General features: G+C 44.8%; 1 protein-coding gene across 1 annotated transcript; it reads left to right on the top strand.

Moving 5' to 3' along the window:
• The first annotated feature begins 11,406 nt into the window (after positions 1 to 11,406).
• On the top strand, positions 11,407 to 19,134 carry LOC136318267 (GTPase IMAP family member 8-like). The gene is made up of 4 exons (XM_066250650.1): positions 11,407 to 11,549; positions 12,218 to 12,516; positions 16,770 to 17,384; positions 18,601 to 19,134. Exons 1-4 carry the CDS (start codon positions 11,407 to 11,409, stop codon positions 18,816 to 18,818), a joined length of 1,275 nt encoding a protein of 424 aa, XP_066106747.1. The 3' UTR covers positions 18,819 to 19,134.
• The last annotated feature ends 590 nt before the right edge of the window (positions 19,135 to 19,724 follow it).

Here is a 19,724-nt window from a genome sequence, read left to right as displayed (position 1 = left end):
GGTAACCACCATTAAAAAAACCACCACAGAAGCACATGATTTAAAAAAGATAGCAACAGAGGAAAGATATATAAAATACAACCAAATAAAAACAAAAGATAGAAAAACAAAAGGGAAGGATCAAACAAGACACAAACCTAACAGAAAGCAATCTATAAATTGGCATAGGGAACTCACAAGTGTCAATAATTACACTAAATGTAAACGGATTAAAAGGCACAGAGTAGCTGAATGAATTAAAAAGAAAATCCAACTATATTCTGCCTACAGGAAACTCATCTAATGCCTGACCTGTGGTGGCGCAGTGGGATAAAGCATCGACCTGGAATGCTGAGGTTGCCTGTTCGATACCCTGGGCTTGCCTGGTCAAGGCACATATGTGAGTTGATGCTTCCTCTCTCTCTCTCTCTCTCTCTCTCTCTCTCTCTCTCTCTCTCTCCTCTCCTCTCCTCTCTCCTCACTCCTCTCTGAAAATTGAATAGATAAAATCTTTAAAAAAAAAGAACAGCACAGCTTAAAAAAAAAAAGAAACTCATCTAAGTAACAAGGATAAAAACAAATTCAAAGTGAAAGGCTGGAAAAAAATACCCCAAGCAAATAACATAAAAAAAAAGCAGGCCTAGCAATACTCATATCTGATAATGCTGACTACAAGACAGCAAAAGTACTCAGAGACAAAAATGGCCATTTCATAATGGTTAAGGGGACACTGAATCAAGAAGACATAACAATTCTTAATATATATGCACCAAAACCAAGGAGCACAAAATATATAAGACAGCTACTTATTGACCTTAAAACAAAAACTGAAAAAAATACAATCATACTTGGAGACCTCAATACACCGCTGATGGCTCTAGATCAGTCATCCAAACATAGAATCAATAAAGATATATTGGCTTTAAACAAAACAGTAGAGCACTGGATATCATAGACATTTACAGGACATTTCATCCCAAAGTGACAGAGTATACATTTTTCTCCAGTGTACATGGGTCATTCTCAAGAATTGACCATATGTTGGGCCACAAAAACAATATCAGCAAATTCAGAAAAATTGAAGTTGTACCCAGCATATTTTCTGATCATAAACCTTGAAACTAAAATTCAACTGCAAAAAAGAGGGAAAAAAACACACAAAAATGTGGAAACTAAACAACATACTTTTAAAAAATGAATGGGTCAAAGAAGAAATAAGCGCAGAGATCAAAAGATATATACAGACAATTGAAAATGACAATATGACATATCAGAATCTATGGGATGCAGCAAAAGCAATGATAAGAGGGAAGTTCATATCACTTAAGGCATATATGAACAAACAAGAGAGAGCCCAAGTGAACCACTTAACTTCACACCTTAAGGAACTGGAAAAAGAAGAAAAAAGACAACCCAAAACCAGCCGAAGAAAGAAGATAATAAAAATCAGAGCAGAAATAAATGAAATAGAGAACAGAAAAACTATAGAAAAAATTAATAGAACAAGGAGCTGGTTCTTTGAAGAGATCAACAAAATTGAAAAACCCTGGTAAGACTTACCAAGGAAAAAAGAGAAAAAACTCATATAAACAAAATTCAAAATGAAAGAGGAGAAATCACCACAGACATTGTAGATATACAAAGAATGATTATAGAATACTATGAAAAACTTTATGCCACTAAATTCAACAACCTAGAAGAAATGGATAAACTCCTAGAACAATACAACCTTCCTAGACTGAGTCAAGAAGAAGCAGAAAGCCTAAACAGACCTATTAGTAGAGAAGAAATAGAAAAAACCATTAAAAACCTCCCCAAATATAAAAGTCCAGGCCCAGACGGCTATACCAGCGAATTTTATCAAACATTCAAAAAGGACTTGGTTCCTATTCTGCTGAAAATCTTCCAAAAAATTGAAGAAGAAGCAATACTTCCAAACACATTTTATGAGGCCAACATAACCCTCATACCAAAACCAGGCAAGGATGGCACAAAAAAAGAAAACTACAGACCAATATCCCTAATGAATACAAATGCTAAAATACTAAACAAAATACTAGCAAATCAAATACAACAACATATTAAAAAAATAATACATCACGATCAAGTGGGATTCATCCCAGAATCTCAAGGATGGTTCAACATACATAAAACAGTTAATGTAATACACCATATCAACAAAACAAATAACAAAAACCACATGATGTTATCAATAGATGCACAAAAGGCATTCAATAAAATACAACACAATTTTATGTTTAAGACTCTCAACAAAATGGGTATAGAAGGAAAATATCTCAACATGATAAAGGCCATATATGATAAACCATCAGCTAACATCATATTAAATGGCACTAAACTGAAGGCTTCCCCCTTAAATCAGGAACAAACCAGGGGTGTCCACTCTCTCCACTCTTATTTAATGTGGTACTAGAGGTTCTAGCCAGAGCAATCAGACAAGACAAAGAAATAAAAGGCATCCATATCAGAAAAGAAGAAGTCAAGGTATCACTTTTTGCAGATGCTATGATCCTATACATCGAAAACCCCAAAGAACCCACAAAAAGACTACTAGAAACAATAAGCTAATACAGTAAGGTTGCAGGATACAAAATTAACATACAAAAGTCCATAGCCTTTCTATATGCCAACAATGAAACATTCGAGAACAAACTCAAAAAATAATAATCCCCTTCACAATTGCAACAACAAAAACAAAGTACCTAGGAATAAACTTAACAAAGAATGTAAAGGACTTATATAATGAAAACTATAAACCATTGTTAAGGGAAATCTAAAAAGATATAATGAGATGAAAGAATATTCCTTGTTCTTGGTTAGGAAGAATAAATATAATTAAGATGGCCATATTACCCAAAGCAATATACAAATTTAATGCAATTCCCATCAAAATTCCAATGACATTTTTTAAAGAAATGTAATAAAAAATTATCAGATTTATATGGAAGTATAAAAAACCCTGAATAGCCAAAGCAATCCTAAAGAAAAAGAATGAAGCTGGGGGCATTACAATATCTGACTTCAAACTCTATTATAGGGCCACGACAATCAAAACAGTATGGTATTGGCAGAAAAATAGACACTCAGACCAATGGAATGGAATAGAAAACCCAGAAATAAAACCACATATATATGGTCAAATAATTTTTGATAAAGAAGCCAACAACACACAATGGAGAAAAGAAAGCCTCTTTAACAAATGGTGCTGGGAAAACTGGAAAGCCACATGCAAAAGAATGAAACTGGACTACAGTTTGTCCCCTTGTACTAAAATTAATTCAAAATGGATCAAAGATCTAAATATAAGACCTGAAACAATAAAGTACATAGAAGAAGACATAGGTTCTAAACTCATGGACCCTGGTTTTAAAGAGCATTTTATGAATTTGACTCTAAAGGCAAGAGAAGTGAAGGCAAAAATTAATGAATGGGACTACATCAGACTAAGAAGTTTTTGTTCAGCAAGAGAAACTGACAACAAAATAAACAGACAGCCAACTAAATGGAAAATGATATTTTCAAACAACTGCTCAGATAAGGGCCTAATATCCAAAATATACGAAGAACTAATAAAACTCAACAACAAACAAACAATCCAATAAAAACATGGGAAGAGGACTTGAACAGACACTTCTCCCAGAAAGAAATACAAATGGCCAACAGATATATGAAAAGATGCTCATCTTCTTTAGTTATTAGAGAAATGCAAATCAAAACTGCAATGAGATACCACCTCACATCTGTTAGAGTAGCTATTATTAACAAGACAGGCTATAGCAAATGTTGGAGAGGCTGTGGAGAAAAAGGAACCCTCATTCACTGTTGATGGGAATGTAAAGTAGTACAACCATTATGGAAGAAAGTGTGTTGATTCCTCAAAAAACTGAAAATGGAACTACCCTATGACCCAGCAATCCCTCTACTGGGTATATATCCCCAAAACTCAGAAACATTGATACGTAAAGACACATGCAGCCCCATGTTCATTGCAGCATTGTTCACAGTGTCCAGGACATGGAAACAACCAAAAAGCCCGTCAATAGATGAATGGATAAAGAAGATGTGGCACATATACACTATGGAATACTACTCAGCCATAAGAAATGATGACATCGGATCATTTATAGCAAAATGGTGAACCCCCAGTTTTTTTAACAATGAGATCCACACGGATCACCCCCCTGGGACAAAGGGTGAAAGAGCGTAAAGTGTGGATCTGCAGAGGCAAATAAACAATATTTGGGACAGAAGAGAGTTTTTAGTTACAGCCAGGGCCATTTAAAGTTAGGATGATGCCTTTAAAAAAAGAGAGAGACTAAAACAACAGTCTACAGAGAAGTTAGCAATATCTCGCAAAAGTGCACATGCATTTTCCCTTTGGTTATTAATCCCCAATTTAGGATTTACCCCTAATTTACAGTGACAAAAAAATACAGAGAAAAAAATTATAAATAAGGCTATATTTTGCATCATTATCTATAATAGCAAAAAACCAGAGACCTATCAGATGACTGTCTGTAGGGACCAGTAGAATACCAAAGGCAAATTCACAAAGGAAGTGTTGTCTGACTGTGAACAGGGAGGAGATATATCTCTTTGTACCAGTATGGGGACAGCTTGGTGTGTCATCAAGTGAAAATAGCAAAGTGAAGAAAAAAATGGAGAGGTTTTCTACTGATTCCAGGTCTAGGCAGGAAATGTTTGAGTGGAGCCTGCACTCTCTTGTCAACTAGAAAGATAGGATAAGCTCTTTGATAATTGCTAGAATATTATCAAAAGGACTTAAGAGCCAACTTCAAGAGAATCAGCTGGACAAATATGGGCCAATTTAAGAGTCAATAATAATTCCAATGACTGGAAATGTATTAAATCTGCTGAAATCCATGAGTTCATAACAATGACTTCTTCTTCAAAGTTGTCAATTGCTCCCTTTGGAGTTTGCTAGGACTCTGAACATTGACAAATTGAGGGAAAGAATCAAGCATTTATCTTGACTTTCTTATGTAACTGTACCTATGAAAATGAGAGAATGGTTGGAAAAACTTTCTTTATATAAAGTTATTCCATCTAGTAAATGAAGAAAGAATGATAGAATTTGAGTATCATCATTTGTGACCCTTAACGAATCTGAGGCAATCATTAATGTCACAGACAGAGAGACAACCAAACATGATGTGCCTTCTGATGGGAGTTTACAGCGGCGCCTACAAAGTATTCTCACTGAAACACAGTCAGACCTGGGTGATCAAGCTTCTCCTTAAATAGAAATTCACTCAAAACACTGGAACTAGAGGAGCAGGTGAATGACACACTGAGGATGTCATTGACAACATGTACACAGCCCGATTCTGTTGGACAATAGACTTCCCCTTTCTTACACAGGGATTTTCCTACAAAGAGACAGGGAAGTTTAGAAAACTACACATTAATTTAAATTTAAGAAATAGCAAACAGGCCCTGGCCGGTTGGCTCAGCAGTAGAGCGTCGGCCTGGTGTGCGGGGGACCTGGGTTCGATTCCCGGCCAGGGCACATAGGAGAAGCGCCCATTTGCTTCTCCACCCCCGCCTCTTCCTCTCTGTGTCTCTCTTCCCCTCCCACAGCCAAGGCTCCATTGGAGCAAAGATGGCCTGGGCGCTGGGGATGGCTCCTTGGCCTCTGCCCCAGGCGCTAGAGTATTTCTGGTCGCGGCAGAGCGACGCCCCGGAGGGGCAGAGCATCGCCCTCTGGTTGGCAAAGCGTCGCCCCTGGTGGGCTTGCCGGGTGGATCCCGGTCGGGCGCATGCGGGAGTCTGTCTGACTGTCTCTCCCCGTTTCCAGCTTCAGAAAAATACAAAAAAAAAAAAAAAAAAAAAAAAAAAAAAAAGAAATAGGAAACAATTGTGATTTATGGATCTTATTTGAATCCGACTTCACACAGTTTTTGAGACAATCAATGAAATCTGAAGACAATTGGCAATATTTCATAAAAATTCTAGTTATGTTTTAGAGACTGATAATGGTAATATTTTTTAAAAGTTTTCAAGTATTTACTGATAAATGGAAACAATGGCTGATATCTGCTTCAAAATAATGTGAAATGTGTAGGGAATAGTGAGTATATAGATGAAACAACATTGCATCAGCTGATAATGGTTGAAGCTTGGTCTCAGTACATGGAAGTTCCTTATATTATTTTCTTTATCTTTGATTTAGTTAAAATTTTTCCACAACAAAAAATTTAATCTCTGTGTAGTATAACTACTAAAAATTCTATACCGAACACACTGATAAATATTTTTTATGTTATCTCATTTTCTCTCTAAAAAAAGCCTGCAAGGAAGCTAATTTTATTATTCTAATGCTTTAAACAAGGACATTGATATGGTCTGAAAATGCTGAGACAGTTGCCCAAGGTGACAGTGCTAACAGGTACCAGGCAGAGCAGGGATCCCATTACAAGTCTGTCTGACCAGCATGTCCTATCCTAACCACTGCACACGGCTCCTCTTCTTGGTGTCTCCTCAGGCCCGAGATTCTAAAATCCCAATGAATCAGAGGTAGATGGAGAGAGGGCAGGGAAGGGGTCCACACTCTTGCTGAGTGGAGAACTGGCAGGAAGCCTGTACCCAGGGAGTTCCCAGGAGGGTTTTTCATGCACTGTTTCTCCAGAATGGCCAGTCCTGCCCCACGGCACCCCCTCCTCACCTCATATGTCACATTACTGGGGTCACAGCCTCTTTTAAATCATGAAAAAAAATCCACAAACCACATTCTAGATGTCCGCTGCCATCAGAGATGAGGGTCGCCTGAAGAGTCCCTGCTCACGCTTGATCCGGCTTATTCTTTAGTCAGAAGAGGGGATTAGACTGGGTAGTCTCTGAATTGTCTTTGAGCTGTAAAAATCTGCCTTGGGGACACTAATATCCTACTGAGGGAAAAGGAGGACTTCTCAGGCATCAGTCTATCACAGGAGTAAATGAGTGAAGACTCACCAGTCAGCAAATTTATCCTGTTAAATATGAGCCATAGGCCATTGTGCTAAAAAAGCTCCATACTCCCCTCCCACCCTAGGTCACCCTGACAGCATCTCCCTGCTGTGCTGTAGGCCAGTCCCTGGTCCCTCCTCAGACAACAGTCTACCCCCAGCCCACTCCCTGGCCTCTTCTCAGCCAGGCTCACCTTCTATTGAAGGAGATGATGAGCTCTCAGGTTTTATCCAAAGTAGCCCTTTGAGCTGGTGCTTATGCTTTAACTGTGAGGGAGGGGAAAGTGCTTGAGCTTCCAAACCACTGAGCCAGGGAGCTCAGAGTGGGTGAGGCCAGTGAGGGAATGTTTGCCTTTAAAGAGACAGAAATATTGCCCCATAACCTGCTGGCTGCTTCAGTTTTACCAAGTTGAAAACCTTCCCTTCGTGTACCTGCTCTGGCACTGAAATTTCCAAAGCTATGGTCAGTGATTGGGTTATATGATGATTCAAAAAGCCCTTATTGAATGAACTAAATCTTTCCAGAAAGCCAGACACAGTGTCTGGTTGTGTTCCCCGGTGCAGTGGGAGACACAGTAGATTCTGGGAGAAGAGAGTCGGGCCTGTGACTTGGCGTATCTTCGGGGTGCTTGCTAGTGATTATACAATCTGGGTTTTGAGTGTGGTCTCTCAGGAGGGTCTCAAGTAACCCATTCAGAAATTAACAAACATCAGGCACAAAGCCATGGGGGCCTAAACTATTGTTATCCAGAGGGAAAGACGAAGAGAAGGCTGGAGAAAAGTCTTCAGTGACCACACAGCTTCTCTGGTTATTTCCATAGGGCTCTTGCAAGCTTGAAAGTCCCCATGACTGACAAGTCAGCAGGCAACTTTCCCTCCCGCCCTTCCTACCGCCTCCCACCACAGGCCAGACAGGCAGCTTCTCTGAGATTTACTCAGGGGGTGGGGGTGGATCAACAGGCTCTCGAGATTGTTTCCAGGTGAGAGGCAGGCTGTCACAGTGGTCACAGTTGACAAGATGTCCTAGTTGTTGCATCACCATTACAATATTGAGTGTTTTATTACTATTATACATTTTGATCCATTAGACTGAGAAATTTGATCAGTTGTTGCTTGTGCTTGAGGATGGTTACAAAGAGGACCAGATGTGGCAGGAAGCAGTGGACAGTAGGGTGAGTCCCATGGACGGAAGCAGCTAGTGTTAGAAATGATGGTATTAATAACCATATCATTGAACCAATTATTAGTTAATGATGTGGACACCTTAAAAGATCCTAGGTAACAGTTTTCAGACAACCAATAAAGACAGGTCAGGACCAGCTGTGTAATTTGCAAGGTCTTGCACAAATAGAAAACACCCAGTCCTTTGTTCAAAAATCATGAAGAATGTCAAGGTGACATTACAGAGCATTGAACCATGTGAGGGTTCCTCTGCACACAGGGCCCTGAGCAGCCCTACAAGTCACCCCTGGAAGCTCATCTTGACAGGATGCACACATATGGGTTGAGAGCAGAGCCAGAGCCACATCCCTGCTCATCGGTGACTATGTGGAGATCTGCGGAGACACAGCATTCTTCGGTCCTCTGCGAGTGCAATGGATATGCACTTGTGGAAAGCCAAGGACTCCAGACACAGATAGCAATCTGGAAGACAATGGCAGTGGCACCTAGGGCCCCATTTACCAATGTGGCATTCACTTCCCTAAGAAACAAAAAGGGAAAACTAAACTGTACAAGTCCCAGCACTCCACAGGAAGGATGATGAGGAGACCAGCATGGTGGCCCATGTTTAATCTGAATCCACCACCAGGGTTTCTACTCCAGACAGCATCGTGGGGAGCCCTCAGATATTACTGCTGGAACAGCCATAACTGGTGATTTTTTTTTAATTAAAGTCTCTAAACTTTGTCCATAGGCCATATGGCAAATGACAAAACATTATTATTTTTTTTTAATCTACTAAATCTTAGAGTGGGAGTCTGTGTGACATGTGAGCCATGACTTCCTTCCTCTCTCTCCAACTTACCCTCAGCTCAGCTTGAAGGAAACACCACTGTGGGCAGGTGTGGGCAGGCGATGGGTCTCCCTCTCCCCTCAGTTAACCATCAGGAATATGGCACCTTATCCATAGGGGCAGATTGGCAGCCATTCTCACTCCTCCACTCTGAGGGCAGGACTAACCAGGTGAGCCCACCAGTAGCACCCTAGTCCCTCTCTACCCACAGTGCAGAGACTCTGTCCCAGGGACAACAGGATAGAATACTGGGACCCAGACTGCCCACCCCAAGAAAATTAGTAAAACATCTTTTCATTTGCAAATATTATAGATTGTGCGGGCATTTTATAAGTAAAGTATGTCACACAGTATAACAAAGACTATATGAAATCACTTTTTATGTGAAATTTAAAAATCCAAATTCACAGAACAGTAGAGTAGATGGTGGTTACCAGGGGCTGGCAGACGGGGGCATGGGTAGTTGTTGGTCACACAGTACAACCTCCAGTTAGAGATGGATACGTTCTGAGGCTGGAATGCTTTCTCCTCTGACATTAGAGCCCTTGCGGGGGACAAGCTTTTGGTGTCAGAGAAACTTTTGGAAAACATCACCATTGTCCACAGCGGGGTTTGGCAGTAAGACTCTGCATCCCCACAGCCTCAGTGGCCAATGTTTCTATCTCTTTAAGTTGTCACCCCTGGGCAACCCCCTTTCCTGGAGCTTCCTGCACTCTGAGGTCTGAGAGGCGGGACACTTCCCCGTGTACTGGGAGGCCCTGCCAGCTGCACGCACACCTGGAGGTCAGGGGGTATTGGGGCCAATGTCAGAGCCTGACACCCATTCCGCAGGAAAGGTGAGCCTAACAGGGGAAGGTGGCCCCGGGGAGGAGTAGCTGTGAGGATAGAGAAACATTCAGAGCCTTCGTGATGCTCGCTGAGTGGGCACCCACAATCCCATTCTCATAGGTACCAGGGAGGGAAGTGGGACTTAGAGAAGGTCACTCCACACCCCCAGGTGGTTGAGGATGGGCTGAGTTGCATACAGAGCAGGGTCAGGAGCAGCAGTGTGCACCTCCTCCAGCCTGGATGCCATGCTTGCTCGGGGCTAACCCTCTCCTGCCCTACCCCTCTGACCAGGAAGGAAGGCGTCTGCTCGCTCTCCTGCAGGGACCAGAGTGCACTGGAGAAGGCGGCAGACAGTCCCCTCCTGCATACTCGGTACAGGGAAAGGTATTTCTGAGGACACAGAAGTGAGTCTAAGCTCAGAACACGTTACAAAGTGCAAGTTCTGTGTGTATCTGGGCTGAACCGCCTGAAACGCTCCACTCTCTTCCGAGTGTCCACAAAGCAGCCTGAAGCAGAAGGCAAAGGTCATGAACGTGGTCATCAAACCCTGACACACCTGCTTCCCAATGCAAGCTGCCCAGGAATGTGTGGGCAGCAGACCACTCTGAGTTGCGTCCCCTCCTCAGCAGGATGACAGGGGTTGGACTAGGAAAACTGACTCAGAAACTCAGTTTGAGGATTGAGTGCATCAGAAGCACAGGCCACTGGGGGTGTGGGGATTGCTTATGTTCTAAAAGTACAGGTGTGTGAATGAAACTATCTGAGAAATACACGTTTTAAAGAATTCCCACAGACAGGAAGTTCAGGAAGCCCTGGACAAGGTACATTAACTCAGTCCCTTGCAGGGTTAAGATACAGGGTGCTACATGTTTTCCATTCTTCAATAACAGCATGTGCTTTGTAACCCCAGATCTCAGCTCTCTAGAACTGCAGGACTCTCTAAAGCCCACTGTGAACTCCATGGGAAGTGCTCAAGGGCCCACACACGGTACTGGGAGTTTCCTGTACCTTCTCATCTCTACCTTTGAGCAGGACCCTTGCTCTAGCTAAATTCCTGGTCCTTGCTCTGAACATGTTGCTTTTTCTCCATTTCTGCTCTGGTGTCAGTCATGGGTGTGTGTTGATTTCTACACACAAAACAACTAATCTCACAAGGCCCAGGGGCAGGGGTGAACATTACTGAAGGCATGGGGACAGGGGTAGGAACATTCCTGCAAAGACACAAACACCATTGTGCTGAGGACCAGGCCAGCTGTCATCTAAGTCCTCTGGCCAGAGACAGGGTATTCAGCCCACCTCTCCTGTGACTCACCTTGTGGGGAGTTAAAAGGAGATAATGCATCCCCTGCGGTACCCAGGTGGACAACATGAAGAGCTGGAATTTGGAGTGGACGGTGTTGCAGACGCAGGAATAGAACAGGATTTTGGGAGGCTGACCCATCACAGGAGTGGGAGCACAAGATGGCAGGGAAAGGCCTGCAGTCTTTTTTCTGGGGAGCATTTGAGTGTCCATGGGGTGGGGGTGGGGGGGTCACTGCCCTGAGCCTGGGGAGGCTGACTGAGGATGCTGTGCACTGTGCTCAGGTCTCAGAGCACAGAATGTCCCACCACGTGGTGATGAATGATTGGGGGAAGCATTTGCTTTGGGAAGCCGCAGCTTTGGGGGTGGGACGTCAGGAGCAGGAGGCAGTGTCCCAGTCTCCCCAGCACACTGACCACATCAGACACGCTGGGACAAAACAGTAATGGGGCTTCTGGGAGCAGAGTCTGCAGTTCAGGGCATCACCTGGGACATGGGTTACATTTTCCACTTCCAAAACCGACATTACAGTTCTCTTCTTGCTTGTCTCCCAGGAGAACCACCCTACATGGTCCCCTAGGTTGCTGAACAAATATTCTAGATCTCACAGCAATCCCAAGTCTCCCCTGGCACACAGGATTTCTTGTCCCAGTCTAGCCTGGGTTGAGGACCTCACTGAGTAGCCTCAATGTTTTGGTGAAAAAATGAGTCAAGCAGAGATTGCACTATTTCCCTGTTCCTCTGCCCCTTCCGCCTATGACATGAGCCTTGATCATTTATTCTTTGTTCCAACAGAACCAGCAGGAGCCCCTATCAGGAGTATCAGGAGGATGCTTAGCAGCAGGGTTGCCATTCTGGAGAACTGAGGCTTCTCCTCTTAGGGAAGCGTGGGGCAGAAAAAAGTGCCACAAGAAACACAATTCTGGGTAAAGATGTGTTCATGTCCAAATTAAGTAAGCAAAGGGTGACTACTATGTGCCAGAAATAGGAAGGATCCGTGACAGACGAAACGGTTGTGGTCATTGACACCCCCTACCTTTTCTCCTCAACAATTTGTGCCAAAGACAAGCAGCATCACATTGAATGCTGCTTGGCACTCTCTGCTCCCAGCCTCCACACCCTGCCTCAGGTGGTCCCCATCAGCCACTACCAGACGGAGGACAGAGAAGCAATCAGGGGCATCCAGAAGGTGTTTGGGGCGGGAGCCGTGAGACACACCATTATCATCTTCACTCGGAAAGATGAGTTGGGCGATGACTCCATCCAAGATTACTTTGAAAGTGACAGCTCGGTTAACGAGTTGGTTGAAACCTGTAGAAGACAATTCTGTGCTTTCAACAACAAGGCAGAGGGGGCCGAATGGCACAGCCAGGTGACGGAGCTCCTCGTCAAGGAGGAGCTTGGTCCAGGTCAACCGTTTGGTGGATGAGAACGGAGGACCCTACCACATGAATGTCTGAAATGAAGGCAGCGGGTTCCATTTGAGACTCCTCATGAAGGTCTCCATTGGCCTATGTGTCGTTAGAGCGAGTGGGATGACAACGGGCCCAGACAAGTGACAACCTTCACAAGCTTTGTTTAAGGAGATAGGTGCCCATAGTTTGGAGTGATGAGGCACCAGATGGTGGGTGACTTTGAATACTATCCTCTGGACCAGTGGTTCTCAACCTTATTTGAGCTATGGACTAGTTTAATGTCAGAAAATACTTTCACAGATTGGCCTTTACGGTGAGATGGATAAATGTATCACGTGACAGAGACAAGCATGAAGAGTGAGTCTTAGACAGATTTAACAGAGGAAATCTGGTCATTTTTAAAAAATAAAACATCGTTCAGACTTAAATATAAATAAAACGAAAATAATGTAAGTTATTTATTCTTTTTCTGCGAACTGGTACCAAATGACCCATGGACTAGTACTGGTCTGTGGCCCGGGGGTTGGGGACCACTGCTCTGGACTGCATTGGTTAAGTAATGGATACATTTAAGTCCTTGTCTGACTCTACCGCTCATAGTTTTGGACAGAAATGACTCATTAGATTCCCTTGGCATTAGTAAAATGACCTTCCTCATGTCCCCCACACCCCTGCTTTCTGACCACTCTAGAGGTTGCTGAGTCCTCCTCTCATGAGCTCTAAAGGTTGGCATTTGCAGGGTTCGAGTCTAGCCTGTCCTCAGCTCTCTACACGGTCCCTCCACATTTCATAGCATTGAGTGCCGTATCCTGCTAATAGTTTTTACATTAGTAGTGAATCCTTTGGATTTCATAGAACATGAACAAGTTTAAGCCAGGCTGTGTAAGGTGAGAAAAGTCTGATAACCAGAGTAGAATACAAGGACCCCATGGAGAGAGACAAGTGACAGTATCAATGGCTTTGGTGAGAAAACAGGGGGAGGGCCTGGCCGATTGGCTCAGCGGTAGAACATCAGCCTGGTGTGTGGAAGTCCCGGCTTCATTTCCCGGTTAGGAAACAAAGCACACGTTTATTTCTCCACTCTTCCCCCTTCACTCTCTTTCTCTTCCACTCCTGCAGCCTCAATTCCATCAAGCTGGCCCTGGGCACTGGCCTCGCCCCAGGCTCTAAAATAGCTCAGATGCTGAGCAACAAAGCAGCAGCTCCAGATGGGCAGAGCATAGCCCTGCACAGAGCTTGCGTGGTGGATCCTGGTCGGTGCACATGCGGGAATCTGTGTCTCTGACTCCCCTCAACTAAGTAAAAGAAAAAAAGAGAGAGAAAGCAAGAGGAAACATTCCTGGTGGGCATGGAGACTGCACAAAGACAAGCTTAAAAGACAGAAAGCGTCTGAGGATGGCAGGTTCATCAAGATTACATATCACTGTTTTCACCTTCTTTTCTGATTGCATGCCAAGTTGCATTCTGGGAATGAGTATAAGGCTTCACCAGGCAGGTGAAGGGGACGTCAGGTTCGTGGCTGTCCACCCTCCATTGTCATCTCCATCTGCCGACCTGGACAGAGACGATTCCAAGCTTTACTGGATTCATATTAGAAGAAGCTTCATCTCTACACTGGGGGTGCCCATGTGGGATGGAGACAGTGGAGAAACATGGGGGGCCTGGTTCCCAGTCTCCTCACTTCCCTCGTCTCTCAAATGTGCATCACAGCCTTCCCTGGGCTCCATTCCTCCTCCAGGGAGCCTAGACGTTCCCCGTAAGCCTCTGGATCTTGACCAAGAGTAGCAGAATGTCTGGAAGACTGTGGAGGAAATTACTGTTAGGAACTGTGGAGAAGTGTTGTTAGAGAGAGCTTCAGGAACAAGGCTGTGGTTAGATGGCATCTGTGGGGCCCCCCAGAGTGAGGACAAGGCCCATCTCACGTCTGGGAAACCTGAAGCAGCATGAGCAGTGAAATTACGGACCAGGCTATGGCGGCCAGCGAGGACCGTGACCACGGCCTTGATGTGACCACATCCTAACCATCAATTTACTCTGAATTATATACTTGGGTCTCTTTTTCTTTCTTGTGAAAAGATGAGAAATCAGATCTGTGTACATCACTTCCCCCTTTATTTTCTAGGACTTTGTAAAGGAAGCCACATCTCAGAATGGGGACAATTTACATGGTGAGATGATCCTTTAAAAAATGCTTACTTCGCCCTGGCTGGTTAGCTCAGTTGGTTGAGAGCATCACCCCAAACAACAACGTTGGGGGTTTGTTCCTCGGTCAGGGCACAAAAGGGAAGCAACCAATGAATGCACAACTGAGTAGAAAACAGATGATTGTTTCTTTCTCTCTCTCATCCTTCCTCTCTTTCTCTCTAAAATTGTTAAAAAATTAATAATGATTATTATTACAGTTATTATTATGCGCTAAAAGTGTATATATAACATAATAATCATCCAATCCCCATAGTATATAATGTATAATCTTCATACCAACCCTATATAGAAGATGGTATTCTCATTATTCTCATTTTACAGGTGAATAAACTTAGCCACAAATATGTAAAATCGGGTGGCAGTGGGGGTTTAAAATTTTATCAATGGCCTTCAGCCCTCAGGGACATACCTGTTACTGCACAAAATTGAGTTTATTAACTTGTGGCCTCGAGGGAATAGCACGTCATCGGGAACCAGCGGATATCTCAGGATGAGGTGTTGGAAAGGACTTTTTACATGAGGAGGGCTTGTGAGAGGTGATTTTTGGGAGACTAGGAACTCTCCAAAGGCAACATAACAAGGTCATGGTGTTAATGCGTTTCAGCTTCTTTCTTTCTTTCCCTCTTACTTTCTCTCTTTCTCCCTCCCTCCCTCCATCCCTCCCTCCTCCCTTCCTCCCTCTCTCCCTCCTTCCTTTCTTCCTTTCATCTTTATTTCCTTTTTCATAGTGACAGGCAGGGAGGTGTAAAGACAGACTCACACATGTGTCCTGACTGGGATCCAACCAGCCACCCCCATCCAGGGATGATATAGGGCCATTTGGGGACGCTGCTCCATTGATTGGCAACCAAGCTATTTTAGCACCTGATGGGAAGCCATGGAGAACTCTTCAGTACCTGGGAACAACTTGCTCATTCAAGTCATTGCTGTAGGAAGGAAACAGAGAGAGAGAGAGAGAGAGAGAGAGAAGGGGGAGTGGGAGTGTTGGAGAAGAAAATGGGCACTTCTCCTGTGTGCCTTGATTGCAAATCAAACCCAGGACTTCCACACGCTGGGCCGATGCTCTACCACTGAGCAAACAACCAGGACTTCAGCAGCTTCCTTTAAATGCCATGCTCATTGTCCTTCCAGACTTGCCGTGTAGAGACAGGTGACAGCTCCCCTGGATGGCTTCCTGTATGATTCATACTCAGTGACTATCCTTCCAGCTGGTGACTCTGGCACCTGCTCAGCACGTAGGTCTGGTGCTGACCTGGGATCACAGGAGAAGTGGTGAGGATAGGGCATGTGTGGAGAGACAGTTTTGTGGCACAAGTTTTTTTCAGTAGTTTACTGAGATATGTTTTACACAGAGTAACATGCACAAATCTTAACTATATGACACAATAATTTTTTTTACACATCTGCATATATGCGACCACAGACTACATAAAGAAATGCAGCATTGCTGCCACCTTGCCAGTGCTCTCTGCCTCATGCTCCTAAGGGGAGGATGACCAGCACTGGTTCATCTCGTCTGTTCTTGAACTTCAGATAATGGGCGCGTGCAGCCTGTGATTCTGCATCTGGCTTCTTTCACTCGGCATGTTTTGGAGATCCAGCTGAGTGGCAGATATCAGTAGTTCACTCTTTTCTTTTTTAATTGCTGGCTTGTGTTCTATTTTATAAATATAGCACTAAGGGTCATTTGAAACTCAGATTCTCCCTGGTCCTGCCTTAGCCCATGGCCTTCATTCCCCAGTGCTTACCTGTGGTAGCATAATGAGAGGAATGCGAAGGACCAAGGCCAGTGAATTATCAGAGTTTAACATTATCAGGTTTCTGGGCTCTCACCAGCCATTGACATATCTCTTAATTGGTTCACAGCTGCTTCTGTGACTTGTGCTTTGAGGGTAGCTCCTAACCGGGACTAGAGCTCTCCTGGTTCAGGGCACTGGTGCCATTCTGTATAAAAACTGACGAGGCAGAGAACCAGCCAACCTGTCCCCATGTCTGTGTTCACCTGTAAGCAGAGACTCAGAATCTGTCCTGTCTTCCCACAGGCCCAGGGGAGCAGCAGCTGCGGGCCTCAGGCTCTGAACCAAACCCGGGGACGTCAGAACTAAAGGTCCTGCTGGTTAGGCAGCACAGCGTGGGAAAAAGTACAGCCAGGGACAGGCTTCTGGGAAAGAGAGCCTTCCAAACCAAAATTAGCGACCGCTGGGTGACTCGGGAATTCAAGTCTGAGAGCAGGGTCTGGAAAGGGAGGAAAATTTTGATCATTCATAGTCCAGACTTATCAACAGACTTTAAACCAGCCCTTCAGGAACAGGACCCTCAGGGTCCCCACGCCTTCCTGCTGGTGACCCCACTGGGCTCCTTCTCTGAGAATGATGAGGCGGTGCTGACCACTCTCCGAAGAAGGTTTGGAGACAAATTTAGGGAGCGCACGGTCATGCTTCTCACAAGGAAAGAAGACCGAGGAGATGAGGAAGCAAACCCGCTCTCAGAAACCACAGGAACCGTCAAGGAACTCATCCAGGAAGGTGGGCACGGATACAGCACCTTCAGCTACAGCGCGGCAGCAGAGGAGGAGCCAGGGCCTGTGGGCGCGCTCCTGGACAAAGTCCTGCGCCTGGTACTACGGAACTGTGATGAGCCCTGCGGCTTCGCTGGAGGTGCGCCAAGCTCTGAACACATCTTATATGAGTCTCACAAAAAGGAGAGGCGAGGTCCTGGCCACGTGGCTCAGATGTGCGGTTCGTCTGGAGAGGCGGGTAGAGAAAGCCTGGTCTGAAATGGGCGGTGCAGAAAGGGTTGAATTTGGATTGCTGAGAAGAAAGCTGGAAGGCATTCCTGGGCGCGCACTAGCAATCTGAAGCAAAGCAGTAGGAGGAAGCAAGCCTTGTCTGAGGGGGGGGGCCAAGGGCAGGGCTCTGGACGGGCATGGAGGGGTCCCATCTCTACAGAAAGTGGGATGGGGAGCTTAGAGTGTTCTGAGACCCACACCGCCTGGGGGTAAGGAAGCAGTACTGAAGGACATGGGGTGTCGGGAGACTTTCCATCCTATTACTATGAGATTGTGGGTTCAGAATAAGCAATTCAGTAATTTCCCCTGGACGGAGGAGCACGGGATGGGCTGCCTCTCTCCTTGTTTGGAGGTGGAGATTGGTGACGTGGGAAGGAGTTCCTGATTGAGGAAAAGTGTGAAGGAGAGACCTGAATCGAAGAGAGAGATCACGGGACAAGAGCAAAGTCATAAAGAATCCCCCAGTGACGCCCATGGTATTACTCCTGTAATTCCATTTGAAGAAGAATTTGTTCTCCATCGTTTACACCCCCTGGAGAGTGTTTGTAGCTCTTTGTCATTATAGCCATGGGGGCCTTTTGACGTCCACGAAAGACACCTGTTGACTGTGGTTGTAAAGAGAAATGACCATTAGTGTGCCCCTCTGGTAATCCACAGACGCTGTGTTGTTGCTTTCATAAAAGTTAATTCTGTGGAATGCTTTTTCAAGGACATGCAGGAGATTTTGCTACAGTTGGCATAAGTTGGTAGCAAGGACAGAAGACAGAGATGAGATGAGTAGAGTGGACCCAGGTGAGCAGGTATAGAGTAACTCGTAGGGTGCCAGGGAGTCAGAGAAGCCCCCAGGAAAAGGAACAAATTCAGAGATAGGAGCAGGGACATAGCCCTGGGCAGGGACAGTGGTCCAAGTCCTGCTTCTGAGTTCACTGTGTGTCTGTGACAAGCCCATGCTTGGGGCTGGGGTGGCCAGGTGGGAAGGTGGCACGGATGTTCCCGAGTGTCCTTGGCTACAGTGTGAGGCACAGATTTGCAAGGCATATCCAGATCACCCAGGGTGATGACTCTCTCCTGCTTTCCTCTGACAGAGACCCTGATCATTGTCCTCGTGGGGAGGAATGGAACTGGGAAGAGTGCCACTGGCAACACCATCCTCGGGAGGTCAGAATTTGTCTCTCAGCTCCGAGCCCAGCCAGTAACCAAGGAGGTCCAGGACAGCAGGGGGATGGTGGATGCGCAGGACGTCTTGGTGGTGGACACTCCCACGCTCCGCCTGATGCTCGGTGTGGAAGGTGACCCATCTTAGCTAAAGAAGTTCCGAAACTACAGTGTGTCCGTAAAGTCATGGTGCACTTTTGACCGGTCACAGGAAAGCAACAAAAGATGATAGAAATGTGAAATCTGCACCAAATAAAAGGAAAACCCTCCCAGTTTCTATAGGATGATGTGGCAGCATGTGCGCATGCACAGATGGTGACATAACATCATTTATACAGCAGAGCAGCCCACGGCCATGGCAGTCGAGATGTGGACAGTACAGAGGAAAGTTCAGTGTGTCCTGTGGCTCGTTAAATTCGAATCTGTGACCAAAGTGCAACGTGAATATTGGCACGTTTATAACGAAGCACCACCACATAGGAATAACATTACTCGGTGAAATAAGCAGTTGAAGGAAATTGGCAGTTTGGTGGAGAAACCCTGTTCTGGTAGGCCATCAGTCAGTGACGAGTCTGTAGAGGTTATACAGGATAGCTACATAAGGAACCCTAAAAAAAAATCTGTGTGTGACCCCACATCGAACTGCACTGAGTAGGTTTGAAACTAGGAGAGTTTTCCTTTTATTTGGTGCAGATTTCACATTTCTATCGTCTTTTGTTGCTTTCCTGTGACTGGTCAAAAGTGCACCATGACTTTACGGACACACTGTATGTGTCCAGCCATGGAGGGAACACAGTTCTGATTCTACTGCTCCAGCTGCGATGGTTCACTCAGCAGGACAAAGAGGCATTGGAGATGTTAGAGAAAATTGTTGGAAAGGATGTTACGGAATTTATGATTGTGCTTTTTACCGGGAAGGAAGTCCTGGGCGGCAGGGACCTGAAAGATTACTGCAATAACACAGATAGCAAAGCTCTTAGGAAGATAATTTAAAAGTGTAAGGGGCGAGTTTGTGCTTTTAATAACAAAGAAACTGGCCAAGACAGCAAAGACC

Source organism: Saccopteryx bilineata, unplaced genomic scaffold (assembly GCF_036850765.1).
Source record: "Saccopteryx bilineata isolate mSacBil1 unplaced genomic scaffold, mSacBil1_pri_phased_curated manual_scaffold_23, whole genome shotgun sequence".
Lineage (NCBI taxonomy): Eukaryota > Metazoa > Chordata > Mammalia > Chiroptera > Emballonuridae > Saccopteryx > Saccopteryx bilineata.
This window is presented reverse-complemented; position numbering and strand designations above follow the sequence as displayed.